This window comes from Hyla sarda, chromosome 5, assembly GCF_029499605.1.
Source record: "Hyla sarda isolate aHylSar1 chromosome 5, aHylSar1.hap1, whole genome shotgun sequence".
Classification (NCBI taxonomy): Eukaryota; Metazoa; Chordata; class Amphibia; order Anura; family Hylidae; genus Hyla; species Hyla sarda.
The window spans coordinates 337,024,359-337,038,842 of record NC_079193.1 but is presented as its reverse complement, the minus strand read 5'-3'; the positions used below and the strand labels follow the sequence as shown (position 1 = coordinate 337,038,842).

The 14,484-nt window shown below is 43.7% G+C and overlaps 1 protein-coding gene across 6 annotated transcripts in view; it reads right to left on the bottom strand.

The window, feature by feature from the left end:
* Positions 1–14,484, bottom strand: part of GRHL2 (grainyhead like transcription factor 2) — a 169,928-nt gene that overhangs the window by 70,136 nt on the left and 85,308 nt on the right. For all 6 annotated transcript variants that reach the window (XM_056522511.1, XM_056522510.1, XM_056522512.1 and 3 more), the window contains 3 exons: positions 11,301–11,688; positions 6,874–6,926; positions 6,565–6,718 (listed from right to left, as the gene is read on the bottom strand). In XM_056522511.1, coding sequence (XP_056378486.1) covers positions 6,565–6,718; positions 6,874–6,926; positions 11,301–11,688 — 595 coding nt within the window. The remainder of the gene's footprint in view (positions 1–6,564; positions 6,719–6,873; positions 6,927–11,300; positions 11,689–14,484) is intronic.

Here is a 14,484-nt window from a genome sequence, read left to right as displayed (position 1 = left end):
TTTAGTCCAGGTCTGGGAGGACATCCCTCAGGAGACCATCCGCCACCTCATCAGGAGCATGCCCAGGCATTGTAGGGAGGTCATACGGGCACGTGGAGGCCACACACACTACTGAGCCTCATTGTGACTTGTTTTAAGGACATTACATAAAGTTGGATCAGCATGTAGCGTGTGACTCCATATCCAGACCTCCATGGGTTGATAAATTTGATTTCCATTGATAATGTTTGTGTGATTTGAGCAGTGTACATAGAGATAGTTGCAGGAAATTACAAAAGTTTCATGAACAAGATGCAATAGGAAACGGAACGATCTTCTATTCTAAGGATCCCTGCACAGCCGCCATGTACTCCCCTCCTCTCTTACTCTCTACATGTATGAACAGGAATTCTGTCATTATCAAACACTTTCATACGAAGGATTTGCACTTTTACAGCCACTCCTTGGTAAAATATACAGGTCTTTGCATTCCTTTAGCAGTCCCTTCTTAGGCTTAATATTTCTTCCATGCACATTCCTAATAGTAATGTGGTGAGAGTGTCATGCAGGGCAGATGGAATTACCCTAGGGGCAGATGGCATTAACCCCTTGTGTTTGTCACGCCAGGGTGTGGTTTAACTGCTTCGCCACCCGAAGGCAGGCCGGTAGGCACAAGGGCAAATAATGACTCCGACACCAAGTTACAGAACAATGGCAGCTTTAATGATGTAACAATCTATCCAGCTTGGCTAGGCCCACAGAGGTGACCAGTGACTTCTGAGACCACAGGGCTTGCTGGAACTTATGGTGGACTGGGACAATTTGCTGCAGAGCCACGATGACTGAACACAGATTGACTTGGACTGACTTGACTGAGACTGGCTATACCCCGTTTGTAGCTTACCAGGCTTTGACTTGACCTGTGGGGTACTGCACTTTAGGATCCGAGGCTGCGTGATAGACTTTAGGCCTCTTCTGGACTCCAGACACTCTGACAGGACTTGACCTTACTGCAACTCAGCTGAGCAGAAAGAGAGAGCAGAGGCTCCACCCAAGGCTTATATGGGGAGACTCTGAGGGGTCCCATAGGTCACCCTGTAGGTCACATGTCAATGGTACCTTCCTGGGTTACAATCACATGACAACAGGTCTTAAAGGCATGACACATTTTAAATGCAATACACTATACAACACAGGCACCTAGGAATATACATAAGGTACAGGTGCAGGGGGGGCCCAGGGGTTACTGTATGGAGGCTGCCTAACAGGGCAGCAAGGGTACAGGGGTGCAACTCCTGTACTGGGTCACAACAGTAAAGCAATTTCCCCCCCATACATGTGTAAATCTGCTAAATGTTTATGCTACACCATTACACACCTGGTCTGATCCCTTCCCTATATCTTTCCACTAAAACTGCACATACATTGGCTGATCCCCACTTCATCCTTTCTATCTATACCACTACCCCAAACATCTTTCTATTAAATTGTATTTTATTGGATTTTCAAAAAACAACATTAAATTTTACAACACAGAAAAGAATGTAAACAAGGTTTCCATGTATCCAATGATACTTCCATTGGTAAGGAACACGCAACGAGCATTTGGCAGTAAAACGTATCTCCATTGGTTCTGCTACCACTGTGATTATCAACATAGATAGGTTTAAACTGGTATTCACGCCACCCATCCATCACTGTCAAAGCTATGGGGTGGGGGTAAAAGAGAATGAAAGCCACATTCTTCACCTCACCTTTGTCAAAATGTTTACCTAAGGCATGGGTTCCCTTTCCTTTCAAGAGCGAATCTATAGTGTAGCTGCAGCCTGACTGTTCCCTATGTTCTATCGAATGGAAATCATAAGGGTGAATTTCCATTGCTAGTACTGGTGACTACCATGGGGGGGGGGGGGGGGGTGCCATGTGGTTCTTCCTATTTTAATTCAGGTACCCCACAGCACAGGGATATCTGTAAATATTTGCATGGAGGTAGGTGACTAAATGATTACATGTCTTTCCAAAATGGTTGTGTGGTGTCCCGGTACAGGACCTTGTCCTGTCCCTTGTCTAATGTCCCCTCAGCTAGAGTCCCTCCATTCATATAGGGCTCTCCTGCAGGGCTTACCCTTGGTCGTCTCATGTAAAGTGTGTTTATATTTATTTAATGTACAGAAAATATATGTACAGGACTAGAGATGAGTGAACTTACAGTAAATTCGACTTGTCACGAACTTCTCGGCTCGGCAGTTGATTAGTTCAGCTTTCAGGTGCTCCGGTGGGCTGGAAAAGGTGGATACAGTCCTAGGAGACTCTTTCTTAGGACTGTATCCACCTTTTCCAGCCCACCGGAGCACCTGAAAGCTGAACTAATTTATGCAGGATAAGTCATCAACTGCCGAGCCGAGAAGTTCGTGACAAATCGAATTTACTGTAAGTTCGCTCATCTCTATACAGGACCTTAGTGGTCACATTATGTATGGTTGTGATGTATAAAATGTTCAAGGACCTTAGAGGTCATGTGATGTACCCAGAGTTCACTGACCAATGAGCTTAGTCCAGCCCCTTATTATATAAAGAATGTAGTAAATCAATTCCCGTTCTTACTCTCTTAGTTCTTGCACTCTCAAGAAGCACAAGCCTCTCATCAGCATCAATTCATTTCATCTAGGCCAAAGCCTAAGAACCTGCAGCCACTAAACGTGAGTTTCTCAAAGCTCCATCTATCAAATCCTGTGTGACTACTATCAGCTCAAATCTTCTAAATTAGTAGCACAGTGGCCTGCATAAAAGCTCATTGCTTCTAAGTCCCAGCAAACCTGTGAGGAACCTGTATCCCGGTTCACTCTTGAAAAGACTGTTATGTTAAAGACTGTTTCATAAATTCCGCAAGTAAAGTTTCTTCAGTTTATTCCTGAAATCGTTACACTCCCGGCACCACAGCTGCAATTTCTTGTTTCCAACTAAACTTCAAAGGTGATCTAATACACTGTAAGGCTGGGTTGACACTAGCATAATATGAATGCAAGCCTTGGCCTGACCACCAGTCTGAAGACCTAAACTGACCAGGACTTGTACCCATAATACTGATCCAAAAATATGGGGGAGATTTATCAAAACCTGTCCAGTGGAAAAGTTGCTGAGTTGCCCATAGCAACCAATCCTATCCCTTCTTATATTTTTGATAAGGCCTCTGCAAAGTGAAAGAAGCGATCTGATTGGTTGCTATGGGCAGCTCAGTAACTTTTCCTCTGGACAGGTTTTGCGTACTCTCCCCCTATGTCCGTATTATGCTAATGTAAACTCTATATGGCCATAGACTGCCATATTGTATCTCAAAATCAGAAACTCTTCAATGAAAGAGACAATGAAGACGGATAGTAAAATGTCCCAGTGCTCATAGACTATATGCTGTATACAATTGTGTCACCTGGCTATATATATTAAGTATTCGCCTGCAGGCATCAACATTTATGACAAGGAATGTGAGCAAACGCTCAGTGTACCATATGTGCCTTCATACAGCATTACCCATACTCCCATCTTACAAAGGAAACATTATCACCTGTGAAACAGGGGTCCGGTACACATATATTTTTGATGTTCATTCAGTTCATTTGCAGATGTCCCCTCAAGGGCTTACTTCAATACCTGTAGCTGCCGCTTTATTGTAAATGGCTTTAAAGAGAAATTGAATAACAGCTGCCTACCATTACAGTGCTAAACTATTACCATGCAAACCATAGCATCTGCATACTGCGATAAGAGAGACTATTGTGTACTGGCCAGACAAGCATGATAACTTGTGCGCCCAAAAGCCATTTCTTCCGATCTTCAGTGGCCACTTATCTCCCAAAGAAAAAAGAGGATCAGGCAGTTGAATCCCAACATCTGGTGCTGAGAGGAAAGAGTTGGGAGCCGGCATATACATTACGAGGTCTGTCGGTCCTGCCAAAATCCCATGACTAAGAATCAATTGGTTCAAAATATGTCAGCGTTTCGGTGACTTTTTATATCCTTTTTGTTTGTTTTTGGAATTTTAAGATGATTTGATTATATTTTGGACTTTTAATATATCTTTTTACTGGGAGCTAGACACCATGTTTTCCTGGAGCCACCATGTATTTTGACCATTTTTATTTAAAATACCGGCAGTGCAATGGACAGTATTTATCCAACCAATCTTCCAACTCCCGGAATGTTGCACCATAACCTATACCAGTGTTTCCCAACCAGAGCGCCTGCAGCTGTTGCAAAACTACAACTCCCAGCATGCCCGGACAGCCAACGGCTGGGAGTTGTAGTTTTGCAACAGCTGGAGGCACTGCTGGTTGGGTAAACACTGACCTATGCTATATACTGCCATATAGTCCAACATCCTGGGAGTTGTAGTTTTGCAACAGCTGGAGGCACTGCTGGTTGGGTAAACACTGACCTATGCTATATACTGCCATATAGTCCAACATCCTGGGAGTTGTAGTTTTCATTTAGGACAGCTGCTAAGCCACAGGCTGTATCAGGGCATGCTGGGAGTTGTAGTTAATAACTAACTTTCACTCCTGAATTTGATTTAAAAAAAGCTATCAAAAAGTCACATCAAAACAAAAATGGTACAGTACTGTATTGTTAAAAGCTACAGATTTGGGCATAAAAAAATTAGCCCTCATACAGTATAAATATGTTAAGGACAGGAGCTTCTTCACGGTCCTGTATAAAACACACAACGTACCATTAAAGACACCAGTTGATTAAAAAAAAATGTTTTTCACCAGAGTACCCCTTTAAGTTAAGGGACCTCTGTAGTAATGTAGTATATTTCTGATAGCCTTCTGTCTCTAGCAGTTCATAGCGGGATTGGCACTATATGGCCAAGTGAAAACTTTGCAGCTTTATTGCTATGCCATTTCTCATCTCAGTTGGCATTAGTAATCAGCTTTTTCAAAATGTATGTGAAATTGTAGTCCCATCCCTCACCCATAGGTTGTAGAAAAATGACCACTGTTAAATGCAATGACCTCAAAGTAGGATATCAGGACAGGATGGGAGGTCATGATATGAGTACAGGATATGAGGACAGGATGGAAGGTCATGATATTGTGGTAGGCCTCAGGGGTAGTACAGTCAGGGATTTGCTTTGGTATATCAGGGGTTGATGTTAACCCTATAGTTCGTGACGCCAGGCTGAGGGCTAGTATGCTGAGATGATTCTCCGGCCTATCGCCGCCCTTCTCAGTAACGACAAGTGCATAAGTCCACAAAGTAGTTGAATTTGAACTTGCATAAACTTTACTTAACGGCTTGCGGTACATCCACAAAGTAGTAACAGTCTCAATCAAACAGTCTCTCTATACTTCAATGACTAACAGATGTTGCGGACCTTGACTTTAGATAATAGTCTCTGAATTCAGGGTATTTTGCGAAGATCCGTCCGGATTTAGGGGATAGATAAGGTCCGGTGGTCTTGCAGAGTGTTTAGGGATTGATACACTCACAATTTGGAATGGATCTGCCGTCGCCGCAAGGCTAAGGCCTAGACTGACTGATGACAGCAGTGCAGATCCTTTCTCGTCAACAGCCAGGAACCAAGAGAGAGATTAATGGCCGCCGCGCCCTTATATGGGCAGGGGCGGGGCCGTTTTGATTGGTCCAGCCATCTGTCACTCACCATCACAAAGGAAATGAGTGCATTACGTCACAGGGGCCTCCAAAGGTCCTCAAGCAGAAATACCATAGAGTTTACCTGATCACGTGACCCGCAGGTCCTGCTACGCTTCTCACAGGTTATTAACTATTTATATACATTATATACAGTTAAACTTCCACAAATAAGGAGCATATGACTAGAGCAATGACTATAGGGGTGAGAGGTGACTAGGGGTGGATTATACAAAAGGACCCCGACGTCCTAGGGACTCTGGCTATGGGGACCTATAAACAGGTACCGCATAGGATGCGGTACCGGGACACCACAATATGAAGGCGGTATATGAGGACGGGATGGAAGATCATAATAGGAGGACGGGATATGAGGACTGAATGGAAGGTCATGATATGAGGTTGGTATATGAGGACGGGATGGAAGGTCATGATATGAGGATGGAATATGAGGAAAGAATAGGAGGTTGGAATAGGAGGACGGAATAGGATGACCAGATAAGAGGACCAGATATGAGGACCTGATATGAGGAGTGTCATTGTTGCTTTCTCTCTTCCACAAGGTGTAGGTATTCGGGTAGCACTTAAATAACTGAGCTCTAAAGTGCCTAAATAATGATGCCATACTTTGTCGTAATGATACCAACATACACTAAACTAAACTGCTCAATGTCCAGAGGACAGCATGCCACACTTTGGATAGTGGAGGTCCTTGGACAGTGTTTCCCAAACAGGGCACTTCGAGCTGTCCGGGCATGCTGGGAGTTGCAGTTTGGTAACAGCTGGAGGCACACTGGGTGGGAAACACTGTCTTCGAGGATTCATTAATTCAGGTCAAAAACCCACAAGGCTCAGAGACTGTGTAAAAGACATGTAAATGGGAATAGTTATCTGAGGGATTGTAGGGACAGTCATGAGGACACCATTTCTTACCCTGACTTTGCTGATAGGATGCCTAAAACACTTGTTGCTTCCAGTTTCGCTCAGCGTGACGGCATAAAACTGTCCCTTGTTCAGGTAGGTCATGGGTCCTTCCCCTTGCTTCTGACGAAGAGACTTGGTGGCTTCTAGAGTATACTGAAATGTGCTGGAGTGTGGGAAAACATAGGAGATTATCTGTATTGCTAAATGCCACAATATCTATAAACTGTATCTTCACATTCAACAAGCTTTATGAGCCGTGTATCCCCTGGGACATTCAACGGCAAAGTAAAAAAAAAAAATGTTTAATTCACCACCTACCTCGCTGTTTGATCATACATGAAGTCGTCCGCTACTGATGATGTCCGATATTTCTAAAACAAAGGAAACAGAACAAACATTAGGTCAGAAGTATAATCTATGATGTGGCTTTTTGGAAATCTAATAACTTTTTGGATAAAAAGGTATTGTCTAGGTCAGTGTTTCCCAATCAGTGTGCCTCCAGCTGTTGCATAACTACAACTCCCAGCATGCCCGGACAGCCGATGGCTGTCCGGGCATGCTGGGAGTTGTAGTTATGCAACAGCTGGAGGCACACTGGTCGGGAAACACTTGTTTAAACCTATTAAAAAGGGCCGATATATCTCATAAATATCGCTGTCCAAAGACTGTATCTGGAATTGCATCTGGAGTGGCGCTGTTCAAGAAGTTAAAGAGGAACGCTAGTAAATAAGAACTTATTCCCTATCCTGTTGGAAGTGTCCGATCACTGGAATCCCCCCTCGATCTCCTGCTCGGCGCCTCGGCTATTCCCATGCACAGGGTGGGCTACCGCTACTAGCATGGAGTGGTGGTCGACAAGCCACCTCAAGAACCCCACTCGGGGTTCTCCCATAGGGATGCATAATAATACTGTAATTTCTGCAATTGAGGAAGGGGGAACTTACCCCCGAAACGCGTTTTGCGTGTCTATATCTCAGTTTATGTAACAATAAAAATGGGATTTTATCTATAAGACCGAACTTTCATTCCAATCTCCCCAAGGCAGCGCCACTGCAGACCACCTTTTTTGCAATTTTTTGCACTGCTTTCAAGTCTACTACCAGATTCATACCGAGTACCCGGCTGGATCCTGTAGGCTGCAGCCCGAGATCATCTGACCCCACAGGGAGGGGTGATATGCACATATCGAGCCATACCCCAGGTGAGTACCACTAGCATTGGGTTTGTGGACTAGGATTATCCCACTGAATTACGCGAGGCGCTATCCTCTCCCCTTTTTTTCTTTCTCCTTTCTACATAGGGATGCAGAAAGGAGACGTGTCGACCACTACTTCATGCTCTGGTCAATACAGGTCGATGCATGGAGCGGTGGTGTCTCTGTTCATGAGGAGAGCCAGGGTGCCAGGCAGGAGATCGCAGGGGGTCCCAGAGGACAGACCCCTTACAATCAGACACTTATTCCGTATCCACCTAAGTTGTTAAAGGGTTACTCCACTGTAAAAAAAAATTATTTTTTTTAAATCAATTGGTGCCAGAAAGTTAAACAGATTTGTAAATTACTTCTATTTAAAAATCTTAACCCTTCCAGTACTTATCAGCTGCTGTATGCCCTACAGGAAGTTCTTTTCTTTTTGAATTTCCTTTCTCTCTGACCAAAGTGCTCTCTACTGAAAACTCTGCCCATTTTAGGAACTAATAGAAAAAGACAAAAAAGAGGGACCGCGCCTCGTGTATTATTCAAGACACTAGGGTGGAATGAGGGAATGGCTGGATCGCACCAGCCTTGCCGATGGCCACTGACCTTACTGAAGATTTTCTGCGCTTATCACCCTTAAATAGGGATATGAAGGTGGTGGTAGTGATGGAGGTGAACTGCAAAGCCCAAAAGATCACAGGGATGGAGAATCCAGTCCTATTGAGTGTAGTGGATATGGGAAAAGAAATGACCCATACATCAGGCGCTGTTCAGGTTTCCAATAAAAATAAGTTCTAGATCCAAAAGTAGCATTAAAGTACCTTGAGGTACTATGTTTATCAAGAACACCAATGACGCGTTTCGGAGGTGGCACCCTCCTTCCTCAGATTGGCATATAATGGCAGATTATACTGCTGCTATGGGGCACTTCGAGAGAGAGGCTCCATCATGTTGACAATTGCAAAAGGAAAATGAAAGGATTGCACTCATCCATGGGGCCCCATCTTGGTTGGCAAAATGAATGGAAGGGGGCATTGAGCAATGGGTCATGGAAAGCCAAGGGAAAATAAACTCTAGACCTTTCTGTCCTAGGGGGCAAAATCAGATGCCATAATAGAAGGTATAAGGATATTTGCTATGGTGCCCCCTTTCATTAGAAGCCTGTTTTGGTATTCTTTTTGCAGTGAATATAAAAGACATGCCAGCAGAAGTAAAATAAAAAAAAAAAAATGTTTGCCTTAAAATACACATTATCGGGATTCCTTCTATGCATGTGAACATTGGCGTGCTGAAATCTTAGAGAAGACAGATAAATATGTTCTTGCTTTGCCCAAGTTACCAGGCAACGACGAACTTGTTAAGGTTACGAGTTTTCTTTGGCTTTTGTAGGCTCTTTTCTCCTGTCATACAGAGAGAAGTTATTTAAAGAAGCTGTAAAAGTCTCAGGCATCTCGTAAAGCTACTCTAAAATAAGGGTTTTTTGTATCTATAAACTTATCAGGTTTGTTCAATCTGTAGAAATCTCTCTCTGGAAAGGGACCCAGTGATCAACTGATCGCAGCCGATCCTGCTTCATCAGAGAAAGCTGCAGTGGCTACTACAGGAGAAAGGTGGTATTACATAGTGCCCATTCCAATGTATGGCCAACCATCTCATACAAGGTTGTACTGAATCTTCCAGACCAGAATCAGCTCTACACCTATGGATTATATTGGGAAGTTCCAAGTAGGGCTTTTAAAAATGTAAAAATATTTTTGGTTTAGAAGTACTTCGGCTCTAAAGGGGTCCTCATTTGGGAAGGAAGTCGTGAATCAGAGGTGCGGACAATTGAGAAGTATATACAGGTAGAAGAAAGGATAGCACTCACCACCGCAGGTTGCTGTGGATGTATTTTCTTTATTGGATATCAATCCAAAGTGGCAGCGTGCAGTGAAAGGCATATATGCAGCGGGCGCATCCGCGCCCGCTGCATATATGCCTTTCACTGCACGCTGCCACTTTTGGATTCATATCCAATAAAGAAAATACATCAACAGCAACCTGCGGTGGTGAGTGCTATCCTTTCTTCTACCTGTATATATTGAATTTGAGTCATGTGCATTCATGTATTTAGCACCCCACTAGCTCCTGCATAGGGATTTACCACTGTCTAAGAGATTCGGGTTACAGTGCCGGATTAATGGACTTTCTCTACTATAGGACAATTGAGAAGATTTGGAAAAAGATGACATTGGAGAACAAAGCTTTGGCATATGTATCACTGGGATCAGGGACGTGCAGACATTTTAGGGTGCAGGGACGAACTGAAAAAAATTATTTATATAACAGTTCACAGGGCACTTTTAGGAGTAACATCAAAAGGGCAGGGGCTCAAGCCCCCTTTCTAGTCAACCTGTTCACGTCCCAGACTGGGATCTATCTTGTATACATTAGGGATCGACCGATATCGATTTTTTAGGGCCGATACCGATAATCTGTCACCTTTCAGGCCGATAGCCAATAACTTATACCGATATTCCGGTATAAGTTATCGGCTATCTCAACACCCCCCAAAGGCAGGGCAGAAACCATTGCAGATCAACGATTTAAAGCGGGCGCTTTAAATCAATGAACTGCAGCGGCTTTTGCGGTGCCAGAGACCGCCGCCGCCGCCCGCTTCTCTCCCCCTGCCTGTAATGGGGTCCTGAGTCTAAATACCACAGTTGCCCCATCGCCTCCCCCCCATCCTCTGCCCACATACCGCCGCCCCATCGCCTACCCCCCATCCTCGGCCCACATACCGTTGCCGCCCCTTTGCCTCCCCCCCATCCCCGGTGTTATAATTACCTGTTCCCGGGGGTCCGCGATCCTTCTGGCTACGTCGGCGTCCTGCGCTGTCACTGTGCGCACTGACGGTGACGTCTCGTTGGGGTCGTCACTCATCATTGCGCAGCGCACAGCAACAGCGCAGGAGCCAGAAGAATCGCAGACCACGGGAACAGGAAATTATAACACCGGGGATGGGGGGAGGCGATGGGGCAGCGGCGGTATGTGGGCAGAGGATGGAGGGGAGGTGATGGGACAGCGGCGGTGTGTCAGCAGAGGATGGGGGGGAGGCAATGGGGCAGAGGATGGGGGGGAGGCGATGGGGCAGCGGCATGTGGCCAGAGGATGGGGGGAGGCAATGGGGCAGCGGCGGCGGTATGTGGGCAGAGAATGGAGGGGAGGCGATGGGGCAGCGGCTGTATGTCAGCAGAGGATGGGGGGGAGGCAATGGGGCAGAGGATGGGGGGGAGGCGATGGGGCAGCGGCATGTGGCCAGAGGATGGGGGGAGGCAATGGGGCAGCGGCGGCGGTATGTGGGCAGAGGATGGGGGGAGGTGATGGCGCAGCGGTGGCGACGGTCCTCTCTGGTTGGGGGGCGGGGCCTTATCGGCATATCGGCAAGGTAATTGCCGATACCGATAATCGTGATTATCGGCCGATAATATTGGCCAAACCGATAATCGGTCGATCCCTAGACTATACATTACATTTCATATATGCGTTAAGGGCATATTAAGGTTCTTACATCAGATATTGTCTCTTTAAAGCTTTCACTGTATGTGCTGTCCGGGGTACTGCGCTGATCATCCTTGAGGTAGTCTGTATGTTGGCTGATGTGTGTGCCATAGTGAGTTTGCTCAAAAATAACCCCTCTTGGTTCCTCGCTGTCCGTCCTGTAACTCACTGGAGGGGACATGAACACTGGGGTGAATTCTTCTGCTTTTACCACCGCCACCGATGATGTAGGAACCGATGTTGGGCTTCCAGATAAGCTGCTGTTATATTGTTCCCTCTTGGAGGATTCGACAGGTTCTGGGTTGATGGAAAGGTTCACAGGATTTGTTTTCAGAACTTGCACCCGATTTTCTCCAGCGCTCAGGGTGTTCTGAGACTCACTGGTTGGAACACCATTCCTATAGGAAAAAAATATTATTAATTTTTTATGTTAATATTATTGTGCATTTTTTTTGGTCTCATGAACAGTATGAGGATAGTTCAATCTCCCACCTTTATCTGACCTTATTAAAAAAAACATTGTAGCACCATATTGTTTAACCCCTTAAGGACCAAGCCCATTTTGGCCCTAAGGACCAGGGCAATTTTATTTTAGCATTTTCATTTTCTCCTCCTCGCCTTCTAAAAATCATAACTCTTTTATATTTCCATCCACAGACCCATCCATACGGGGGCTTATTTTTTGTGTGACCAATTTTACTTTGTAATGACTCATTTCACCATTGAATGCATAAGACTGTACACTTTACAGTAAAAATTACATGTTTTCTTAATTCTGTGGGTCAATACGATTAAAATGATACCCATGTTATATGCTTTTCTATAATTGTACTACTTTTTTAACAAAATTAGTACGTTTAAAATTGCCCTATTTTGACCACCTATAACTTTCTAATTTTTCCATATATGGGGTGATATGAGGAATCAGTTTTTTGCACTGTGATCTGTAATTTTTATTGGTACCACTTTTGCTTATTTTTAACTTTTTAATCACTTTTTATTAATTTTTATTTTTTTTTTGGAATAAAATGTGACAAAAAAGCTGTCATTTTGGACTTTTTTTTTCCCCGTTTACGCCATTCACCATACAGGATAATTAACATTATATTTTGATAGTTCGGACATTTACGCACGTGGCAATATCAAATATGTTGATAAATTTTTGGTTCTTACGTTTTTTGGTAGTAAAATGGTAGAAATGGACAATTTACATTTTTATTGGGGAAGGGGATTTTTCTAATTTTGTAACTAATTTTTTTCCTTTTTTTTTACACTTTTTTTTTTTTTTTTTTTTACACTTTTCATGTCCCCATAGGGGACTATTTATAGCAATCATTTGATTGCTAACACTGTTCAGTGCTATGTATAGGACATAGCACTGATCAGTATTATCGGTCATCTTCTGCTCTGGTCTGCTCGATCTCAGACCAGAGCAGGAAACCTCTGAAGACGGCCGGAGGCAGGTAAGGGGACCTCCAGGGGATCAGATCATCCATCCAGGGCGATTGCTGATGTCCGCACATTTACGTCCTGTGTCGTTAAGGGGTTAAGTAAACATTCTACATATTTTTCTTATCTGTTTTTTTACATTATTGTACAGTGATCCCTCAACTTACAATGGCCTCAACATACAATAGTTTCAACATACAATAGTCTTTTCTGGACCATTGTAACTTGAAACCAGACTCAACATACAATGTGCAGACAGTCCAGATCTGTGAAACGTGTCAATGGCCGGAAGAACCGACCAATCAGAATGGATATTCACTGGTAAAACCCCTGTATTACTGAAGTGTATGCACTGACTGATGTCTGGTACCGCCCCCTACAGTACAGGGAGGTACTACATGTTCTGTACTCTTTACCTGTATTACTGAAGTGTATGCACTGACTGATGTCTGGTGGCGCCCCCTACAGTACAGGGAAGTACAACATGTTCTGTACTCTTTACTAGTGTTGAGCGGCATAGGCCATATTCGAATTCGCGAATATTCGCGAATATATGGACGAATATTCGTGAATATTCGCATATTCGTTATATTCTCGTTTTATTTTCGCGTATGCGAAAATACGCGCATGCGAAAATTAGCATATGTGGAAATTCGCATATGCGAAACTTAGCATATGCTAATTTTCGCATAAGCGAATTTTCGCACGCCAGTCTCACACAGTAGTATTACAGCCTTCTTTACACCACACAAGCTGGAGGCAGAGAGGGGTGATCACTGTGATGTGTACTGTGAAGAAAAAAAAACAAAAAAAAAACGAATATTCGTAATTACGAATATATAGCGCTATATTCGCGAAATTCGCGAATTCGCGAATATGCGATATTCGCGAATAATATTCGAATTGCGAATATTCGCGAGCAACACTACTCTTTACCTGTACCAGGGTTAGCTGCTCCTATAGACACCAGGTGGGGGCGGCTCCATGTTACTATTTTAGGACACTGTGTACTGTACAGAACCCTGAAGAAGATCCTGTCCTCTACACAGACCAGTGTTTCCCAAGCAGGGTGCCCCCAGCTGTTGCAAAACTACAACTCCCAGCATGCCCGGACAGCCGTTGGCTGTCCGGGCATGCTGGGAGTTGTAGTTTTGCAACAGCTGGAGGCTCCCTGCTTGAGAAACACTGACATAGACAGAGATTTACAGCTCCCAGCAGATCTTTCTTACTTTTATATGTAAGGATTTGCTTTATCTATATTAGTTATCTACTTATTTTTCTTTAATCCTCCCTTTTTCCTATTTTTGGATGACATTTTGGTGCCTTTAGAACCAATTACCAGGTTTCCATAGAGTTCTGGTCTCAACATACAATGGTTTCAACATACAATGGTCGTCCCAGAACCAATTCATATTGTAACTTGAGGGAGCACTGTATTTTATAAGTCATTGGGCTTGAGCTACAGCAACAACAGATATGGAGCAATGTCAGAAAACAACGTTTGGAGGAAATTTACTAATCCATGTAGTCAAGACCTGGTGTAAAAATTTACAAATATTGGAGCAAGTAACATTTGCACAAAGATTGGCATTTTAATATGCTTTAGAATAGCGTATTGTTGCTATAGACAATCTAGATATGTATGAATACTGGAAAATACAGATACAATTGTGTAAATCAATTGTTAAATAGTCACAAACACAATTGTATATATGTATATATATATATATATATATATATATATA